General features: G+C 44.0%; 1 protein-coding gene across 13 annotated transcripts in view; it reads right to left on the reverse strand.

Moving 5' to 3' along the window:
* The window catches only part of ANKRD29 (ankyrin repeat domain 29), a 62,403-nt gene that overhangs the window by 36,926 nt on the left and 2,602 nt on the right, over positions 1–22,875 (reverse strand). For 10 of the 13 annotated variants that reach the window (XR_006530043.2, XR_006530045.2, XR_011504535.1 and 7 more), the window contains exons 2-3: positions 6,472–6,582; positions 1,126–1,224 (exon numbers count right to left, since the gene is read on the reverse strand). Coding sequence is in view for 10 of the 13 variants with exons in the window: in XM_044773528.2 (XP_044629463.1) it covers positions 1,126–1,224; positions 6,472–6,582 (210 nt within the window). In the remaining 3 variants the exon portion in view is untranslated. Of the gene's footprint in view, positions 1–1,125; positions 1,225–6,471; positions 6,583–7,309; positions 7,451–7,806; positions 7,860–22,875 lie in introns of all 13 variants that reach the window. The other 3 variants (XM_070513411.1, XM_070513409.1, XM_070513412.1) reach the window with 3 other exon arrangements.

The following is a 22,875-nucleotide window of genomic DNA, read 5'->3' on the forward strand; positions in this document are numbered from 1 at the left end:
AAGATTGATCGGATTTGCTGTAGTTTATACCGCTCCTCTCAACAGACCACGCTTGCCGATCCAGGACTATAGAGAATCAGACTCCACATTCTGTCAAGTGTCCCTCTTCCGTGAGCCATGGCCAAGGTGACACCCAGGGGCGAGATGGAAGGGATTTCTAGATGCCCCGTGGAACATCCAGCCCTTAGACCTGGTGAGTCTTAATTTGCTCCACTCAGTGGTGACGGTCCAGCCTGGAAGATGGGTATACTGGTTGAGGAAAGTTTGATTGAGGAATCATCCTTTCTGAAACAGCAAGTGCAGGGCAAGCCCTCGGATAAGAGTGGATCAAGGAAAATTAAGAGCTCCAGTCTAGTTCGAAGCTTGCCTGAGGATGCCCCTCTTGGGTCTGAGTCAGTGCAGACTGAGAGGTCAGAATGACCCTAGGGATGATCTGTGGATGTGTCACCAGGCCCTAGCTCGGCTCAGAAACATATGGAGCCTCCTCAGACCCACGTCCCAAAGTATGTCAAAATGCCCCAGCCTCCAACTGCTCCTCTACATGGAACAAGAATGGGTCCCCGGGCCAGACCAAACTCCCGAGATTGCCCTTGAAGGAAGTGCGGGGATATGCTCACATTTCAGTCCAATGTTCACTACGTGGCTTTTTGGGGGGGACCTTATTTAATGCACAGCCAGTCAGAGAAGTCCTTTGCACACGGTTTGGTGAGGACGGCTGAGAGAGTCTAGCAAGTGAGGCTCATTAAGAACAGGCTGGTGACCCACCTTCTAAAAATATAATGATCTCCAGGAAAATCCTGTAAGTTCTATAGCACTTCATCCCAAGGGAAGAAGGAAGAACTGATTTAAGCTTGGGATGAAACGTATGCGTATTTAAGGAATGTGGTTAGAGGTTTGGTTACCTCAGACAGCAACACATGCTTGAGAAGATACATTCAACTCAAGTACAACCAATGGTCCATTCCTGGGCCTTATTTTAGGCACAATAAAGTCTGCAATCTGGGCTTTAATGTTAAGTAGGAAAAAAGCATGATTACGCTTGTCTTCCTTACGAATTCACTATTGTGAGAATGTTGAATCTTAGTCACCTGGGTCATTCTTATTCAAGCGTGAAACCTGACCTACCTCTCTCTGGAGATTGATGTCTGCTCCTTGCAGAACCAGTTCCTTCACACAGTCTATGTGACCAGCGTAGGAGGCGACCATGAGGAGCGTGGTGCCATGCTGGATGGAGGAGAGACAGAACATTAGGCCATCGTACGTCAGAAGAATCCTGGAGAAGAGGCTGCACAGATGTCAGCTCCACTCAGGACACAGCCAAGCACAAAATTTCCCCCACAAATAAACGTGTCTCATGAATAATCTTATAATGCAGACTATACGGGAAAAAGCAAAGCAACAAATTGCTGAGGCTGGAATTTTCGGTTCAAAATTTCACTTACTTCTATTACCTTCAGAAATGCAGTCCAAGCAAACCACAGTCGCTGCATTTTAAGGCAGCAGCTATTTAATGGTCTCACTTTATGATTCATATTAAATGATTCCTGAGCCAAAACAGTTATTAATGCAAAAAACGAGATAAGTGGTACCAGCTGGTTTTCTAAGTTTCAAAGTCTATCTTCACACTGATTTGGGTAAAGATGAAAGGCACCTCGAAGAAATCAAAGACGATAGAGGAGTCAGGAGCCCTGGGGTCAAATCCACCTCTGTCATCAACCAACAGTGTAACCTGGGGCAGGCTGCTTACAATTCTCAGGGCTCACTGACTTCATCTTTAAAGTGAGGGGCTGAACAGGATGATCACCAAGGTCTCTTCCAGCTCTAAGATCCAAGGACCTGAGCCGTATCATCTCCTATGGACCCTTCCAATTCAAGCGGACTTTGCAGTTTAATTTACAGTTGGTTCCAAGGGCTTGAAATTGTAATCTGAACCACCACCTCTGCATATGCAGCAAGCTGCCTTTCAGGAGTGGATGACAAGAGAGACGGATGGTTCTGCACATGAGGGCTCACTGGGTATGGGGGATGAGTAACACTTAGAAGCCTCCTGTTTCTTACATCTGTGGGATTTGTAGAGGGCAGTACAGCTGAGTGGTCACTGACACTGATCTTGGGCTAGTTATCTAAGCCCTCAAAGGCTCATTCTCCTCATCTGCAAAATTGGGGAATAATAAAAGTACCTGCGCAATTAAACTAAATGAGAAAAAGATAATTCAGGCAATGTGCTTAGCACAGTAACGTTAGATATTAATTGAGTAAGTGTTAGATATTAAAATATTATGACGGTTCAGTAAATACTAGGTTGTCATCCGGCTTCTGTTGACTTTTGTGAATGACAAAGACAGTTTGGGGAAAGTCCTCATTACTATATATGAAAAGTACAGGTAGAGCCACGCCGGTGGCCTAGTGGTTCAAGTTTGGCGCTGTCACCGCTTCGGCGGCCCGGGTTCCTCTCCCGGTTGCGGAACCACATCACCCGTCTGCTGGTTGCCATGCTGCAGCAGCAGCTCACATAGAAGAACGAGAAGGACTTAAACTGGGATATGCCACCGTGTACTGGGGCTGTGGGGAGGGAAACAAGAACATGGCAACAGACGTTGAGCTCAGGGTGAATCCTTCCCTGCAAAAAAAAAAAAACCTCAAAAATTTGTGGAATTTTTTGCGGCAAGCTTGGTATTACTAACTTCCTGAATGTGAGAAAATTGTTATTTAGAATGTGGACAGAAGACTGTTTGATTTAAAGCCAGGCTGAATAGATAAGCTATGAATGTACCCTCTACATGAGAGGTGAGAAAATTTTCTTACCATGGGTCCACTGGTCTCAAAATACAAATCTATGATGAGCCAGAGGAAGCACAGAGCACTTAATTTGGATATTTAAAAAAGAAAATAAAAAGTCTTAGGCTCATCTGTTTTAAAGTAAGGAAAGATGAACGAAACAAATGTTTCTTTACAGATTGTATTTCGATTCTACATCATGGTCAATTGAGAAAAAGTCAGAAGCTGGGACAAAAGAGAAAGAGGATAAAGAAGTGGTGTCTGTTGATGCATTAAGCTACACAAAAGTACTTCCTTTATATGCAAAACCTATTAGCTGGATTGATTTTAATTCTCTAAAGATTAAGTTTACTTCATTTCATTGCCTGATGTTAAAATGTATCTTTTAAAAACTAGCTGATTCTAGGGGCAGGCCCAGTGGCACAGTGGTTAAGTTCAGCACACTCCCCTTGGAGTCCTGGGTTCAGATCCTGGGTGCAGACCTACCCCACTCATCAAGCCATGCTGTGGTGGCGTCAGGGCCACTCTTCTTCAAGCAAAAAAGACAAGAAAGAAAGAAAGAAAAGAAGATTGGCAACGGGTGTTAGCTCAGGGCCAATCTTCCCTACCAAAAAACAAACAAAAAAAGAACCAGTTGATTCTCACTAGAGGATATAATGGATATAAATGTAGTGAAGACCACAACAAACAAGATAGTGAAATACGTAACTCATACATCTAAAAAGCCTAAAGAACCCTGCCATCACACATCTTTGCGGCAAATGTGTGTCAGAGAGATGAGCAAAGCAAAAAATGTACACATCATGTGAAGACAGCATCAATCTAGGAATGGAAGATGAATGAGGGTTAGCCAATCAGAGCTCTGCCATACAGTGGGTGGCCTGGAGATAATGTATTTGTTCTTTACAATGCTATTTGTTGCAAGAGTTTGGACATGGTAACACCCGAGGTTGGGAGTGGTTCCCGTGGAAGCCCCTGCCTCTCCTTGCAGTCTAACAGCTCTCACAGGTGTCCTGGGTGATCCTGAGACTTGACCTTATTATCGAGGGCAGTGCTAGCCAAGAGTCATTCGCCGCCAGAAGAAACCATCCTGGCACGCACACTTTGCGGCACGTGGAGGAGGCAGAAATCCACCTGGTGAGACTTCGAGGGAACAAAGGCCTGCGCTGTTCCCAGACAGCCCCCTGCCTCTGTCACCACTAATCTCAGAGGTCATTTCAAAACAAATGAGCTGTCTGAATTGCCATCATTTACACTTGCTCCTTTGGGTAAGGAGTCATTTCTCCAGAAAGCTCCTGATAAAATGACTTTTTGTTTTAAACAAATATGTTAACCTATAAACATATTAGTAACCGTTCATAGAAGAAAATTTTTTATCAAAATAGCTACTGGTCACCCAGCAGACAGACAGAGACAGAATGTCAGCTCTGAGGGAAAAGGAGGTGGTAAAGGACAACTGACTTGTGACAGAGAAAGGACGCTGGAAAAGTTGGAAGGATGGGTGCTGTCTGGGGTGGGGTGGGCAGGATGTGTGTGGCAGTGTCAGTGGCCCTGGGAAGCTGGAAGTCAGGAGAGGGTCACAGGGGTGTCTGAAAAGGGCGACAACTTCAAGAAAAAGGGGCAAGGGGGTCATCAATGTGGTAGTGAATGAAGCCACAATGAAAACTGGCATTCCTACTCCAGTCTTCCCCAGCGTGGCCATGCTGCCCAGTAAGACCCAAGACTAGTTCACAGATGCCCAAGACTCCACATCAGCCTGCGTCCTGAGGAACAGATGGTACATTCAAACGGGGATGACTGGAAGGATGTTTAATAAAGAGACTATTCATAAAGCTGTGCCCCAGGTGTAGTGAAACTACAAAGAACAGTGTAAGACTGGGAGCTGGTAACAGTGGGGCTCCAGTGTCAGCCCAAGCCGGAAGGCATGGGGGGAAGGCAGTGGCTCCCAGGACACACAGAGTGAGGGCACGGCTACCAGAACAGAATAGGGGCGCTCACTGGGCTCCTAAAAATCCCTGTCCTCTCATTCTGATTTCTACCAATGCTGCCATTGGCTAAACCCAACTGGAGGCCAGAGGGAAGTCAGTCCATCCGGGGCAGGCCCTACAGTTCACACGGTGGGACACGGTGCAAGCTGGAGAAGGGAGGAGCAGATGTGCAGGTGCAAACGCAAGGTACTCTGCACTGATGCCCCCAGTGGGCGACAGCTCACTCTGTCTGGCGGCTGATCTCAATTACCAAATTTGTGCAATAAAAGCTGGAAATGGCACATCTTGTTTTCAGGAAAATAAGGCTCCTTTGAAAAACATTTTTATTTAAATCCTAAAATCAAAACATCTCTGCTCTCTCTATCTGAGGTCCTCCTTGTCCCCAGAGACATGAAGTCCCACCAGTACAGCGAAACCATTGCCTCTAGCTGGGGAGGGAAGGGCTCTCAAAGCGATGCCTGCAAGTGGGCGGTAGTATCTATTTTTAGTTCCCCTTAATTGCCAATTGGTGTATTGCTGTTTGCAAAGGTAAGGAAAGGAGGAGAGGCTGAGTGGAGGCTCCTTTCTCAGTTCTCTCATCCTTGTAGAAAACACAACTCCCACCTCCACGGCAGCCCACTTCTGCCCTACACTATCTCCAGCTTTTCACAGGACGAGTCGGTTTGAATTCCCTGACTAAACGCCCTTTCCTGCTGGCAATGTGCTGACTCTGACTCCCAGCGAAGCGCATCTTTCCCTAGCATGGCCGTCATTTTATGTAGGTAGTGGTTTCCCCCAACGTCTTTTTTCTTTTTTCTTGCCGTTTTTTGATTTTTTTTTAACCTGTAGAGGTAAGCTCAGAGCAGTGAGGAGACTTGCAGTGACCGGGTGGGGCTCAGGGCATGAACAGAGCAGGGTTTCTCAACCTCACACTGCTGACATCTGGGGCCGGCTGTGTGGTGAGGACGTTTAGCAACGTCCCTGGCCCTGCCTCCCCAAGATGGACAACTAAAAATGTCTCCAGACACTGCCCAATGTCCCCTAGCAGATGAAATGGCCCCTGGTTGAGGGCCACTGGATTAGAGAACTAGTCAGGGCATCAGATTGATGAGACCTGGTGACAAATGGAGTGTGGGAGTAAGAGGGCAGGGAAGGGAGGTAGGTGTCCAGCATGACTGTGGGGTCTCCATCCTGGGTGGGTGAAGGTGCCAAGCACTGGGGTGGGAGACCAGGAGGCACGAGGCACAGGTTTGAGGAAAGTGACATGTCTGGTTTGGACAGAACAGCAACAACCATGATCTCCACTTATCGAAAGGCAGTTTCACCCAAGGGTTAGTGGTGTGAACCCCGGAACCCGACTGCCTGGGTTTACCAGCTTGGTGACCTTGGGCAAGTCACTCATTTCTGCAATGGAGATGATAATAGAAGCTACCTCATAGAGTTGGTGTGAGGACTAAATGAATAATCGAAGGGCCATCCATGACTAGTGGCTACAGTATCAGACAGCAAAGCTGTATGGATGTTATCTGGCTTGAGGTTGACTTTTCCCCTAATGTCTTTTGAAGTTCACCATGTCACCCTGGACTTTTTGAAAAGGATCAAGCTAGCAAACACATGAAAAAGTAGGTAAGCATTGTAAAGAAACATGCATTCGTGAGGAACTCTCATGCCAACAGGGGAAGGGGCATGCTCCTGGCCCGCGGCTGCCGAGCGAGCCCGTCCGTACACTGTCCCTGCAGTCGACATCCACCCGGCCGCTGTTCAGCAACAGCCGAAGTAGGGCCAGGTTGCCTCTCCTCGCTGCCCAGAACGCGGCGTTGGCAAGCGGAGTTTCCTTCTGCAGAACAAAATGAAACAGGATCTTAACATTGACGTTAGTCAACATGACCACTTCTACACAAACCTGCAATCCCATTCAAAGGTGGAATTTCCACGTGTCCCATCCTTTGAAAGATGGCTCCTTCAGCAATAGATTACTGCAATATGCTTGGCCATGGGATGCACTGTCTCACACCAGACACCTGAGCCACGCGGTGCGCTGCAGAGCAATGCTGTCGATCACACAGCACTGTGAATCCTATTTCCCACCAGCGCCCTCACTCTCCTGCCTCTGTGTCTTTGTTCACAGTTTCCTGTTTGCTTGAAGTGACTTTCCCCCATCCTTCAAGGCCAAGGCTCTGATTAAAGGCTATTTTCTCCTGAAATGTTCCCAAATCTCACTTCACCTCTCAGCAGCGGGACATCTCTCCCAATTCTGACCTCCCGAAGTTTACTGTCCCTTCTCTGTGCCCCAGCACCTTCTACCTGATTCCAGCTGTCTGGGTAAACACCTCACTTTCCCGCCACCGAACTCTCTTTGCTTCAGCTGGAACTTGCCAGAGGTTTCAGTTGAGAACAAGGAACTCTGGGTAGAAAATGCTGTTCCATGTCCCTGTATGGATCCTTCACGCCACTGCTGGGTCATTTGAAAGCCACAAAGTTAATGCTGGAACCATATCTATGGGAGGAAGAGAACTGGAAAACAGTTCTCCAAAATGAGAGTGGCAGAGAGGACTGCAGCGCACCTTCCTTCTCTAAAGCCAGTCGACCTGGAGCTGCAGAGCACAGTGCCCGGCGGAGGGGGGAGGACGGGTTCTGGACACAGACAGCTCTGGGTTTCATCCCCAGCCCTGCACAGGTGACTTGGCCCACTGAGTCTCGGTGTCCTGTGGTTTAGACGGAGACAACATTACCTGCCTTGAAGTTTCCAGTAAGGATCAAATGATGTAGGTTAATTGGCTAACACGTGCCCAACACACCACAAATGCCTACAAATGCTAGTTCTCTTCCCTCTATCTACTTTTCTTTACAAAGTTAGAATCAATAGGCAAAATTAAATTCAGAGTAGTATTGATACTAATAAAGAATTCTGCTGGTCTCAGGAAATTTTCTAGTATTTAAAGTGTTTGACAAAAACACTTTTTTTGGGTGGGCTTAGAACACTTATTTGACCCAAAAGGCCTTTTACACACTATGTCTTTTAAGTACATTGATAAGGTATTAAGTACAATACCTGACTTACCTACGCAAAGTTAAAAAGAAAGATCAACAATTTCAGCTACTCCACAGAGCCATCTAAAATGAAAGCACAGTGACAGGAAAGTGATGGTGACATTTATTGGTGCAAGGATTTCATTTCAGAAGCCCTTCAGCTCATACACAACTGTGTCTTCTTGTGCATTCTTGGATGAGAACATGGCAAAACAGGGAGTTTTGCACATTACAAACACAGTTTGAATAGTTTTCTGGCTCAGTCAGGAGGAAAAAAAATCACCTCAAATTCCAGATGAACAATTTGCTGTCCCTGAGGGTATAAATTTTACTGTCGCAGGGACGTTGCAGCCAAACTGCCATGGTGCGGTCCACACCCAGCGTGTGTGGCTTTTGCACCAGGCTGGGTCTAATGTTGCAGTTGTTAGTAACTGGGTGAAACAAAGGCAAGACAGCTTTGACTTGCATAATGAATCACCAAAAAACGCCCTTTTAGTAAAGAGATTGCTCAAGGCCAAAATGAAGTCTGGGAGGGAGAATTAGGAAGAGAAATTAAAATGCACCACGAATTGCTCTGGTGGTTTTTCCTGAAACATAAAAACTTGAAAGTAATAAATTGTAAATTGTTTTCAGTGATTTTGTTGTTTTACTTTAACTCCCAAAACCTTTCAAAAACCATCTGCAAACCGCAAGCGTCTACTGTCATAACGAGGCCTCAACCAAGAGCCGCTCCTGCCTTTAGGATGGCCTTGGGACTCCTCTCCTGCTCAGGCTAGACATCCTGGTTTCCTATAAGGTTCTAGAAACTGAGCTTTGTGAAAAGTTGTGAATATTTCATTTTCCGTCAGGGGCTTGCTTTCCTGGGAGGGGGACGCATGACACGAGCAGGTGATTTGGGGCAGGAGCGAGCTGAGTTTAAGTCCCGACCCTGCTACTTCCCGGCTCTGTGACCTTGGGCAGGTTATTTAACATCTCTCTGCCTCAGCAAAATGGGAACAATAATAACAGTACTTCATGCACATGTTCTTGGAGGATTAAATGAGATAATACACATAAATGCTCTTTGACAGTAAATACTCAAGAAATCTAGATATACATGCACAGCCCTCACACCTTTTTAAAATACTTGTCCAGGGGCCGGCTCCGTGGCAGAGGGGTTAAGTTAGTGTGTTCTGCTGCGGCGGCCCAGGGTTCGGATCCTTGGCGCGGACATGGCACCGCTCCTCAGGCCACGTTGAGGCGGCATCCCACATCCCACAACTAGAAGGACCTGCAACTAAGATATACAACTATGTACCGGGGCGGGGGTGGGGGGGGGGTGGGTTTGGGAAATAAAGCAGAAAAAAAGAAATTGGCAACAGTTGTTAGCCTAGGTGCCAATCTAAAAAAAAAAAAAAAAAATACTTGTCCAGGTGAATTTATTTACTTGGTCACTAGCATGTGCTGGGACAGTGGCACTGGCCAGGGGCTAGGCCTAGATGTACGAGTCAACCTTGATTCCTGCTCACAATGGCTTTATGACCCAGCAGGAAAATAAGCCATGTCAACAGGCATCAGATGTTATTACAGGTGCTAGGGTAGGAAATGCAGACTTGTGGTGAGAGCAGAGAATGGTCAATTCTACCTGAGGAAGGTGGCCAGGAACGGTTTCAAAGAGAAGCAATTCTTGAGAAGAGTTCTGAAAGATGAGTATTGGCCTGAGTGACAAGCATCGCAGGCTGACGGGGTGGTGAAGCTAAAACATGGAGGCTCGTCACAGCGTGTGGGAACCGTCTCCACCAAGGGTGGGCTGCAGTGAAGGGGTGTGAGGGCGAGAGCCAAGAGATGCTGCAGAGTAAGCAGCCAGGGCCAGATCCTGAAGGCTCTGCTGTGCCATGCTACAGAGTTTGTGCCCGATCCTGGCAGGCACTGGGGAGTCAGGGACGGGTTTTAAGGTGAGGAGAGACTGTCGGTTTTGCGTTTCAGGAAGGCTCCTGTGGCAGCCTCAGAATGAACTGAGGACTGGAGCCAGATGGAAACTGGTGTCAACAAGGCTCAGGAGGCTGTGACGCAGACTGGGCAACAGGCAGTGAGGGCCCGAGGGAGGCAACAAAAGTGAGCGTGGCAGGATGAGACAGCTGGGAGAATTTTTAAGGACCTAAACTGAACCGTTTTGGCCTGCGACTGTGTGTGCAGGAGAGGAGGGAGAAGGAATCTAGACTGACTCCAGGTTTCTGGTTTGAGTGCCTAGTTGATTTGGTGCCATTCCTAGAAGTCAGAAATACCCTGTGAGGGACAGGTTTTGGGAAAAAAAGGATGAATTCACCTTTGAACATGCCGAGTTTCAAGGGCCTCCGGGGCATGGCTCAGTGAAGTGGGCACTGTTACTATCTCACTGCACAGATGAGTCAGTGAGAAGCGACAAGGCAGGCTTCAGCCCCTGGCAGGCTGGTGCCTGAGGGGGCCTTTTAGCCACCATACTGTTCTGCCTCCTGCAGAATTCTCCTGTAGACGGCAAGGAATAAGGCAGCGCTGACCCCAATGACCTCCTTCCTGTCCTCATTCCAAGTTCCTTTTCTGCCAAGATGGAAAGTCCCCCAACTTTCCGTCTCTATGGGGTCTATACACATCACGTTGCCTGGATAACTTCCAAACCTCCTCTGGGAACAATATGCACATCATCATAAACGCTGTGGAGTGGAAAGGGGGCAACAAGCCCTTTAGCACTGAAGGAGAAGGGGCATGTAGAAATGGTTTACACAAATTATAAAGCACTTTACCAATCATGCTATTACTATTTAACCTCTTTCTTGATTTTTCTGATCTCTCCAACAAGTTCAGTGAGCCGCCCTCAGGCCCGACGGTTATACTATGAGTAACAGCTATCATGACCTACACTGAGATCTGGCTCTGTATCAGGCAGTGTGCTAAGCACTTTTACTGCTCAAATGCATTTTATTACCAAAACAACCCCATGAGGTAGGTGTTATTATTATTCTCATTTTTAAGATGAGGAAAATGAGGCATAGAAGTGAATTATTCAAGGCCACACAGCTAGGATGTAACAGACTCAGGATTCAAACCCAACTCTTTTTGGGTCCAGCGTCTGAGATCTTCTATCTTATACCCTATAAGAAAATCTGAGCATAAACTTCCAAAAATACCATATTTTCTTCTCTCCCCACTCCCTTTACTGCCAGAATTTTGGCTAACACACTGCTCATTGACACACTATCAGAAATTAAGTACAAGAAGGAAGGGGAGAGGAAACAGAAGGGAAATTGTTACTTGTACAGAACTGAAACTCTGATTAAAAGCTAACGGGGGTACAGATTTAAACTAACGATTTTAAAAAGAGTTTGGAATAATGTGGATTTCAATTGTGTATTATTAAATCAATCAAGAGAACATTTGCTTTGTTCAATAATGAATTTCTTTGATGCTAGAGGCCACATTAAATAGGGATATAATGATGGATTCAGAAGCCATGGCAGAAGGATGTTTTCGAGATGTCACTGGCTATAGACGAATCCGTTGTCCCACTTTGTGCTAAGTATTTCAAATTTTCAGAATGCTTCATGAACGTTAAATAAGCGTTAACCCTGTGTTGTCCGTATCATTACACTTAGGTAAGTGAGAGGAAACTGAAGAGAAAAAGTAAGCCATTTGCCCCAGGCATCCTGCCTTGGAGGTAGGCCCATAAAACACTGGCATTTCCCAAGTCAGAACGCAAGACAATGTTTACAGTCTGTTTAACACACGTATGTCCAGAATAGGCAAATCTATGGAGACAGAAGGTAGATCAGCAGTTATCTGAAGCCGGGATGTTTGGGAGAACAGAGTGACTGATAATGCGCATCAAAACTGACTTCACTGGAGCCATTTTAAAATGGAGTTGGAGCTGCCTGTCCAGAGAAACTGCCTTATCATCTTGAACCTTGGACTGGGCCAAACCTGTGGACTGGGCCAAAACCGCAATTGTTTTACAAGCAATTGTTTAAGAAGTCAGCAGGAAAATGGACATTCTGATCACAAAGACTGATGACTGCGGACTTTCTGAAGACAGAATCAATAGTCAATCAATGTTTAGCCAAGACTAGCTCTCTGTCTCCATCTCCAATTAAAACTCTTTAGAATACAACCTCCTTTCTTTGCCTGTCTTTGATCACAAATAAACGCTTTGCTTCTTAAACTGGTTTGTTTCTGTAGGTTAACATATGGTGTCAGAAGTGGGATCAGAAGCAATCTCAACTTTGCGGACTGGCGGACCCCAGGTTCAGTACCAGCATGAGTTCCCTTGTGTGCTCACCACTTGCACAAACCCCTGACTCTTCCAATCACGAGTCCCCTCAGATTCTGATCTCCTCCCCTCCTTTTGGTTGAGGTCTTTGCCATTCTGGGGGCTTCTGGGGGCAACAGCCCAATTTGGAGTTAATTGACCAGGAGACAATTGTCTCAAAGCCAGCGCATGGCTATTTCCATCTGAAAGAGTTTCCCTGCTTGGGCCACCTTATGGCAGCTCATAACTACTGCCACCTGGAAGGGCTTCTCTGTTTGAGCCAGCTACGCTGTCTGAGGGCTTATCCCCCACCTGTGAGTACTCAAATTCCACCTTTTCTTTTGTTTGTCCAAATAGCTACAGCCAGTGGGTCAGAAACACAGGTAAGAGTCTGAGGCTTGCAACTGGCATCTCTGCGTCCGACTGAGCTTTAACATGGGAGTTTCATCTTCCATAAGTTCCCGAGAAGTTCTTCCCTTGGGAACTCCAGCTGGGTTTATATTGAAGAACTACAGTCCTTCCTCTTATAAATTTTTGTCTCGGTCACTGATAATACTAACAATGATTTAAAATCACAGTGGCCCCTTTAGGCCTCTTTTGAGCTTCCAAACTTGCCTTTTTGGACACTAGATTTGAGAACCGTGAATTTAAGAGCAGAAACAAGATCTTTAATTCCCAAAGAATCAAGTGCACCACCTTCTGGCACACCTACTTAAAAACTACAATCCTGGAAGCTGTAAATATTGCAAAGAACAGGAAAATCTTACTGACCTTGTTTCATTTGCTGAGAGCTTGGCTTGGTAATCTTCAGGTTAGGGGCCCAAAATGTGGTCAGACAGAAATGTGGGTTACACCCCATTTGCAGCTAGGGTCCTACCACACTGCTGCCACCCTCCAGGGAGTTACACTGACCATTAGAAGGAACATTCCAATTAGTTATAGTCATTTAAGAAGTACGCTGAAAAGCAAAGACTTCAAAATTCCAAAATAGCCTTATAGAAGGTTTCATTGCAAACAGCTAATAAAAAATTAAGATATAAGGAGTAAACTAAAAGAAAAAAATATACAAAAGTCCATTAAGTTAATGGCTTTATAGAGACCCCATATCTACCCTTGAAGCCGAATGGGCCCCTCCAAGAGTCAAAAAGACTCTGAGAAACTTTCTGGTAAACTGCCAAGTGGAAACTAAAATTAAAATTTAATGGAATTGCTTAATACTGCCAGAAATATTTACTGTTTGTCTCAGCTGAAACCTGACAAGATATTTGAAAGGATTTAGTAACTTATGATGAGAAATTGGGCCAAACTGGAAGCTGATATTCAGAGCCTGACAGGACGCTTTTTTCCTAGGCTTTCTCCCACTAAGCTAAAATAAAGCTATGTCCCCAGAGAGAGAGAAACAAACTAAGGATAATGTAATTGGATGGGTATGTTAGTCCTTGATAAGCAACTAACCTCCCCTTTTCTCTCAAAAGTCTTGTGACCTCTCTGGGAACTCTTATCTGGACCATCCCTGATTCCTAAGGCTGAAGAGAGAAAAGGTGGAGGGAAAGAAGCTTTTGGAGCTGCAGACCGCTAAGGAAGAACCCTTGCTCAAAAATCTAATTTAAGGACAATTTTTAAGTGGAGGCTATAAGATCTCTGTTTGCATGTCTGTGTGTTTATGTGTGTGTCTACATATGTATGTTATAAATATGTGATACCTTCTACCTCTGGATTGTATTACCAAGACTAGTTTATGAGAGCTCTGCTTGATTGGCTTAAAAACAAACAAGTGCTACATAAATTGAGTGTACTCTCAAAAAATAACAGAAACTAACCCAAATGAATTTCAGGATCATGTGATCAAGGAAACTATTCACTATTAAAGCTAATTTAAGTTTGTGGGTTAATTAAAATAGGAATGTCTTTAGGGTAATCAACATTAAATATAATGCTTTTGTTCTACCTATTAAAAGCCAAAAAACCCATGTTATTTCTGTTAGAAAAGTTGGCAGAAAAAAAAAATTTGATGCCTAACTTTGTCTAATGTCTCATGAAGTTTTTGTAGATAATCTAAACATAATTGTTGAGAACAAGTAAACTAAATAGATGTAAGTAAATAAAAAGGTTTTGGGTGAACTTTTTTTCCTATTTTGTTTTTTATTGAGGTTATGATAGTTTATAACCTTGTGAAATTTCAGTTGTACATTATTGTTTGTCAGTCATGTTGTAGGTGCACCACTTCACCCTTTGTGCCCAGCCCCACCCCCTCCCTTTCCCCTGGTAACCACTAAACTGTTCTCTTTGTCCACATGTCTGTTTATCTTCCTCACATGAGTGGAGTCATACAGAGACTGTCTTTCTCTGTCTGGCTTATTTCGCTTAACATAATATCCTCAAGGTCCATCCATGTTGTTGTGAATGGGACGATTTTGTCCTTTTTTATGGCTGAGTAGTATTCCATTGTATATATATATATATATATATATATATATATATACCATGTCTTCTTTATCCAATCATCAGTCGATGGGCACTTAGGTTGCTTCCACATCTTGGCTACTGTGAATAATGCTGCAATGAACATAGGGGTGCATGGATCTCTTTGAATTGCTGATTTCAAGTTCTTTGGATAGATACTGGGTGAACTTCTTAACAAGAATTATACGTTATGGTATATGTACTTTAAAAATAACTTTAGGGGCCAGCCCAGTGGTGCAGTGGTTAAATGTGCACATTCCGCTTTGGCAGCCCAGGGTTTGCCGGTTCGGATCCTGGGTGCAGACCTATGCACTGCTCGTTAAGCCATGCTGTGGCAGGTGTCCCACATATACAGTAGAGGAAGATGGGCACAGATGTTAGCTCAGGGCTAATCTTACTCAAAATAATAAATAAATAAAAATAACTTTAAAACCTTTTGGTAACTTGAAACCTTAGAGTTTTGCTAAATTAAGTTAAATGACAGAAATTCATTAAGTATCTAGATCATTTTCAAATAAGATAAAATATTAGAATTCATTACTAAACATAGGTTTACCTACTTTTGGCTTATTACAGAAAAATTACAATAAGAAAAACTAAAGGATGTTGGGTCAACTAGTAAACATATCTTGTGCCACATTAAAAAAATTTTTTTGCTCTGGGAAAATGTATGTTTTCAGTAAGAGAAGGCATAAGGCATGGAGATATATTTGTTAAGAAAGTAAATTTGTCCTAAAGTAAAACCAGTTATGGGAAAGACTAAAGGATAATTCCAAGTGTAAAAAAAGAAAGTTAGCAAAGGTTTGTGTAAGACGAACCCTGAGAAAAGAGTTTTACGCATGGTCAAGTTGGCTAAGATTGAAATGAATTTAACGAAGTAAGGGAGTTTTAATATCAAAAATAAGTTGGTGTAAAACTAAAATTTAGTTTTCTCTCTCTTAAAAGGAAAAGGTTTCCTGGGCTTTTAGTCTGCTCTTGATAAGGAGATTATGAAAATTTTTTCTTTATTTTTGAGTAGTCCACCTAAAAAGCAGAGATTTTAAGTTTTATCAAAGTAATTTCCTAGGTCCAAAATGCTGAGACCTCTCTATTAAGACAGCTAAGGTTTTCTGTTTTTGTTTTTAATTGTTTAACTCAGGGCCACCCCAGTGGCCTAGAGGTTAAGTTTGCACACTCTGCTTCAGTGGCCCAGGGTTCGCTGGTTTGGATCCTGGGTGTGGACCTATGCACTACTCATCAAGCCATGCTGTGGGGGCATCCCACATAGAAAAACTAGAAGGACCTACAACTAGAATATACAACTATGTACTGGGGCTTCGGGGAAGAAAAAACAAAAACTGTTTAACTCTATTTGCCTTTAACATCTTCTATTGTCACTCTGGTTAAATGGATTAGTCAGCATTGTTTCAAAGTAACCTTTGATTCTATTTAGCCAAGAGTTTTAAAATATTTTCATATTTTTGACAAACTTCCCAAAATTCAAATTCTAAAAAAGTCTTTTTTGTTAACCTGAAAGTAACTTTGAGAATTTCCAGTGGGCCCATGGGACTTCTCAAGGACTGTTGTCTTCCTATAAAAAGGGAGACATTAAACTAATAAGGTTTATTTGGTATGTTAAATTCCATGGGAAGCACTGTCAAATAAGTGATGCTAAACCTCCCTTATGTATATCCTTGTGTGTATGTTATTAATATGTGTTCTAAAAATTATACGAAATTCCTAAAAATATGATTATGTCTTCATACAATGTTATCAGTCATAATTCTAGTCACTATCTTAAAATGTATGTCACAGAAATAACCAAATTAACTTGTCAATTGTATTGTAATCTGATCTCTTCCCATGCCATTTTGAATCTTTTATCATGTACTGACAGTTACTGATTTACTTTGACGCTTTTGCAAATATGGTTCATCTTCAGAGAGATTCATGGAAAGAACTCATTTACTCTAGAATGCAGGTCTCTGATAAGCTTTTCGATCACAAAACTGAACTAGGATAAGAAATTACAGGACTTTAAGAGAGACACTGATGGCTTCATAAAACTGCTAACCAAAGATGAAGAACAATATTAATTACACGAGACTACACGAACCAAGGAGGATGTTCTAATGTTTTGTTTTTCCAGATTTAAAGAAGTTTTTCTCTTAAGCTATCAACTGTGGTAAGATATACCCTTGTGAAAGAAGATGAAACATTGACTTTTTCTCCCTATCTGATCCCTCCAGAATTCAGAAACTCTCAGTGAGTATTCTTATTTTCACTTAATCAGGCCAAGTTTTTAATATAAATAAATCAGTTTTACACTGATTATCTTTGGGAAAAAATTGAGGGTAATTGTAGAGAGAAAAATTATGTTTACATCTTTGTAGATACTAGATTCTGGTCCTGTTAATTATCTTTCAGGTTTTGTTATGTACCTGTAGACTGGACTCCCCTGGCCTGAAACTGTCTTTGGTCTCAGTGACTGTTACCAGTACTGTCTTTGGAAAATATAACTCACTTCACACGAGATAGTCATCACCAGATCAATGTGTATTAGTATACAACCTTCTGCTGATCCCTTGTTGTCTTATGCTAATATCACCAGGTACTCAAAGTCTCTAATGTCTTACCCTCAAGCCTATCATCAACAGGTTAAAGAAACTTTCTTGGATTCCAATTTAAAGGATCCTGTTGGTCACAGCCTAGAGCCTGATGACTGAGTATTCTGGAAGTATCATCAGAGGAAGACAGCCCTTGAGCCCCATTGGAAAGGACCTCACCAAGTGCTCCTGACCAACAACACTGCTGCAGAACTAGAAGGCATTTAGCCTTGGAGATACCTCGCACAACTAAAGAAGGCTCCACCTGCCATCTGTTCCTGTACGAATGCTGGAGGCCTCCAAATAAAATTGCCTAGGAAGAGAAGTAGCCGACATCCGAGGCAGGCAGCTTTCCCCAGATGGCCAGACAAGGCCTGCACACCTTTCACTCACTGTTGCTTCTTACCTTATTTTCTCCCTCTCTTCCTTGGAAAGACAATACTCTTACCCACATCTCCCGGCCTATTACAAAAGGAAATCTTTCTGACTGTTGGGTTTGCCATCAGAATCCTCCTTCTGTACACGAATCTAGAGAAACCTTTAGTACAATTACTAATCTCTCTGTCATTTCCCTAATTCCCTGCGCTAAGTGTCTGGAACTTCTTGCCTAACCAACTGACCCTCCAGAGATTTAAGAGGTAACATTTGTAGCTGTTGTAAATACCTCTTGCCCAACTTGGGTAAACACCTCTGGCAAGGTCAAGGAAGAACTAGACAGAATTTGAGCCCAAGCCGAATGGTTAAATGCGGTGCTCACTGACATCCCATAGTTCTTGGATCTCTTTGGCTGGCTACCCTTAGGCCTTGCCTCCTGGTTCAGGTCTATTCTCCAATTTGGACTTAGCATTTTGTTTATTATTATAAGAATTCTCACTGTTGTACAACTTTGTCTCTTTTGCACTGCTCAGTGTTATAAAAACACCACTCGGATAATGGTCGCTCATCACTTTAAAATGATTGCTAAGGCTTATGAGCCTTCACCAGAGAAACTCTGAGGAACTACACACAATGTTTGCCCTTAAAGGAACTTGAGACACTAAGACTTTGCTCTGGCAGTCCTGTTGCTCAAATGTGCCCTAAGGCTCCTAAGTAAACCACTTTCCCTCTCATGTAGGACAGGACTTTCTGGGAGTGAGGCCCCCTCTCCCTGGCAACAAGGGATGAATGATGTTTCATGGTTGATCAGCAATGCTTTCTAACAGTCAATCAGTGATGCTTTCAAAGAGAGATCTTGATCAAAAAGGGAAATGTCAAAATTGACTGTAGTGGAGCCATTTTTAAAACGGAGTTGGAGCTTCCTTTCTAGAGAAACTGCCTTGCTGTCTTGAACACTGGACTGGGCCAAATCTCTGGACTGGGTAAAAATAGCAATTGTTTTACAAGCAACTGTTGGAGAAGTCAGCAGGAGAACTCGCCTCCTGATCACAAGGACTGAGGATTGTGGAGTTTCTGAAGATAGAATCAACAGTCAATCAATGCTTAGCCAAGACTGGCTCTCCACCTCCACCTCCAATTAAAATTCTTTGTAATAAAACCTCCCTTCTTCGCCTTTAAAAGCCCCTGACTTTTACTCCCTAGTGGAACACTATTTGGGTTTTTACCTGAATCTGTGCTCCCCAAATTGCAATTCTTTGATCCCAAAGAAACACTGTGCCTCTTAAACTGGTTTGTTTTTGTAGGTTGACACGAGTATGTGGTTTCTTTTGGGGATGACTAAGATATTCTAAAACTGATTGAGCTGATGGTTGCACACCTCTGTGAATATACTAAGAAACACTGAAATAAATACTTTAAAAGGGTGAATTATAGGATATGTGATCTGTATTTCAATAAAGCTAACTCAAAAACATATATGACTTTGCTAATTTATTTTCCTATGGCTCAGCAGAATAACTTCAGCTGTTGATGAACTGGAGTTGATTATGAGATAATTTATATACTTTTGGGGTAAGGATGAAGCATCCAAGTTCCTGTACTTCTGGCCGAGGCAGGAGCAGTTTCAATCACCAAGATGAAACATGGTTTTGAGATGCTTTATCTGCTTGGGTAAGATATGCTTAGGAAAGTACTGTTCTTTATCTAGCTATGTTTCCTCTATTAGGTAACCTCCCTCACTGTCTCAGAGTCCAGCTCCCTAATTGTGTTAACCTTTTGGCAACCTCAGCCCCGAAGAACAAGTCCTGAGTAGTTGAAATAGCTGTTATAAAGCCAAAAGTCAATGTATGAAACCCATGAACTTTATTTCCTAAAAAGGCTCAGACCTGCACTCAGAATTTGCTTTTACCATAAAAACAATTCTAACAAACATGCGTCTCTTCCCAACCGGAACTAATTAGGGGTTGCCAATTGTAAAGAGGAAGTTTGCTGGAGGCAAAGTGACACCAGCGAGAAGAGACTGCTGACAGTATAATGGAGTAAGGACAAAAAGTAGAGGCAACGTTCACAAGCAAATAGCCCTCCGCGCACGCCTCTGAGTCACGAGGAAGCTAAACTGTGATTTACAACGCTCTCTTTATTCTCCCACAGACAGACTCGGCCAGCAATGCTGGGCCTCTTTAACAAAGGCTTTGGAGACCCAGGGTCTGGGGCCTGCCTTTCAGGGGCCTGTGAAAACGAAACAGTTAATCTATGGCTCCAAAATCAAAGCTAATGAATATTTAATTGATACCTACAAAATTGTAACATCTCACCAACTTTATTGCTAAAATTGGTATTCATAAAATAACGATGACACATAAATAATTTGTAGGTCTGATTTTCTCACTACACAAGAATAACTGACTATATATGAGAATTGTAGAAAAATCATGGACAAACGTAAATCAAAAGTTTTTCATGGCTAAATAATTTTACAAGCAATATCATAAACATGCTCCCAAAAATGTGCAATGAGAAGTCTATTATTGTCACAGGCTGCGGGTACATTTTAGTATGTCTGATATGATGTTAGCTGGGCCTGGTGCGGGCTTGGTGAGCTGGCCTGTGACTCTGTCCCAGGCAGAGCCTCCCCGCTGCGCCTTCTGGAACTCCACAGGAAATCAACTCCTCTTCATCCTAACCCAGCACAGAGCGCCCCCTCTGTCTCCCTGCCTAGGCTCCCCCGCACCCACCCCTGGCGGAGGCCGGCCCCTCTCCCACAGAAACCTTGGGTAGCAATTGGGGTTGGGCCCTCCTCACCCGGCTTCCAGACACTGCCCCTCTAGTCAGGTGTACAAATCTCTGCTTCTTCTGCCTCACCTCCAGGCAGTCGTCACCTCCTGATCATTCTTCCTTCTTAACTGAAAATTTGGGCACCTTCCTTTCTGCACACCCCAAATTCTGACCCCACCCTGGCCTTCACTTTACAAACACTGACGTCCATGCTCAATCTCACCTCCTGTCCTCTTACCCCAGTGGAACACGTTTTCCTCCACCTGTCTAGCTAACCCCAACAACTAAGCTCTGCTGGAGCTCTCTGCCCATGTCCATTCCGGAGCACTTCACCACCTAGCTCAGTCATCCCTGTACCCCAAGCCCTCTCAGTACTCCCTATCATCATTTTAAAATGCTTTTCTTTTTTTTTTGGAGGAAGATTAGCCCTGAGCTAACTGCTGCCAATCCTCCTCTTTTTGCTGAGGAAGACTGGCCCTGAGCTAACATCCATGCCCATCTTCCTCTACTTTATATGTGGGATGCCTCCCACAGCATGGTCTGCCAAGTGGTGCCCTGTCTGCACCCGGGATCCGAACTGACGAACCCCAGGCCACCGAAGCGGAACGTGCGCACTTAACCGCTGCTCCACCGGGCTGGCCCCTAAAATACTTTTTTGAGATATGATTTCCATACTATAAAATTCACCCTTTTAAAGCATGTAATTCAGGGGTTTTTAGTGTATTCTCAAGGTTGAACAATCATCACCATTTTTCCAGAACGTTTTCCTCAGCCCAAATAGAAACCTCGTACCTATTAAAAATCACTCGCCGTCTCCCACTTCTTCCCCAGCCGCTGCCAACCCCTAATTCTTCTGTCTCTATGAATATGCCTATTCTGGACATTTCATATAAATGGAATCATACAACATGTGGCCTTTTGTGTCTGGCTCCCCTGCACCTAGCATAATGTTTTCAAGCTTCACCCGTGTTGCAGCACATATCAGGGCTCCACCCCTTTTCACGGCTGAATGATACTGCATCGTACAGATACACCAAATTACAGACTGAACGTTGGCGTCCTGCCCCTCCAAATTCACATGCTGAAGTCCTAACCCGCAATGTGATGGTATTAGGAAGTGGGGCCTTTTGGAGGTAATTAGGTTTAGATGAGGTCACGAGGATCGAGCCCCCATGGTGTGGTTAGTGCCCTCATAAGGAAAAGACGAGATCCACGTCTCCCTCTCTCCCCCACTGAGGATACAGCAAGAAGGGGGCTGCTTGCAAGCCAGAAAGAAGGCTCTCACCAGACACCGAGTTTGCCAGCAGCTTGATCTTGGACTTCTCAGTCTCCAGCACTGTGAGATATAACTTCCTGTTGTTTAAGCTTCAGTCTATGGGATTTCGCTACGGCAGCCCAAGCTAATCCATAGCACATTTTGGTTATCATCAGTTGATGGACACTAGGGTTGTTTCCACTTTTTTGGCTACTATGAATAATACTGCTGTGAACATTTGTGTTGTAGTTTCTGTGTGAACAGATGTTTTCATTTCTCTTGGGTATACACCTAGGAGTGGAATTTCTGGGTCATATGGTACCTCTATGTTTACCTTTTCGAAGAATGAAGAAACTGTTTTCTAATCTGGTTGCATCATTTTACATTCCTACCAGCAATGTATGAGGGTTCCAATTTCTCCGCATCCTTGCCAACACTTGCCATTGTCTGTCTTCTTGATTACAATCATCCTAGTGGGTGTGAAGTGGTATCTCATGGTGGTTTTTTTCTTTTTTTTTAATTTAAACATCTAACTGGCTTCTTCAGTGATTCATGAATCGGGCAGCATCCCATCTAGCAAGCAGAAAGGAGCTTCCTCATTGTGGTTTTGATTTGCAGTTCCCTGATGGATAATGATGTTGAGCATCTTTTCAGTAGCTAATTGGCCATGTGTTTATCTTCCTGGGAGAAATGTCTATTCATATCCTTTGCCCATTTTAAAACTGCGTTGTCTTTTTATTGTTGAGATATCTATCATCATTTAAAGACAATCGAGTCTCTACAAGCAAACAAACCCTTGGCTTGGCTGGATCCCTGCTGCAGACACTGTTTTTCGCAGAATATTTTGAAAGAGTTCTCTACACTGTGATTTCCACTTGTAGGGCCTGGGCCTTGCCTGCTCAGCAAAAGCCCCCAGGCCCATTGCAACCATGTGTCCTTCTGGCTCCCTTCTGGGTAGGCCGCCCAGCTGCTGGGATCTGTAACAATCTAGGGCCTAGCTAGCCTGGATCCTCCCTTATCTCACGTAAAGAACATCGCATCTTAGAGGGATACAGAGCCCTCCGTGTGAGCTACTGTTCCTGAGAATGCTGGTCGTACCAAGGACAGCCCTTGGCAAGCATGCAGCCTTTGTTCTCTGCCTACTTAACCAAGCCTCTCTCAGGGGGCGGTAGCGGATGCACATTGCTGTCCAGCCAGCCGCCACTGGACCTTCCCTGTAAGTAACTCCCAATAAACCCGCATGTCTCCTTCGCTGTCTCCGGGTCTTTTCTTTGGTCTCTCAGCAACCCATCCCGCACTGCTCACCCAGCTGGGCGTGTGGCGGAACACCACTCACTTTCTTTTCAAGCGATTGCAATCTGGCTTCATGAACCCAACACGTCAATCAAA

This window comes from Equus asinus, chromosome 7 (genome assembly GCF_041296235.1).
Source record: "Equus asinus isolate D_3611 breed Donkey chromosome 7, EquAss-T2T_v2, whole genome shotgun sequence".
Classification (NCBI taxonomy): Eukaryota; Metazoa; Chordata; class Mammalia; order Perissodactyla; family Equidae; genus Equus; species Equus asinus.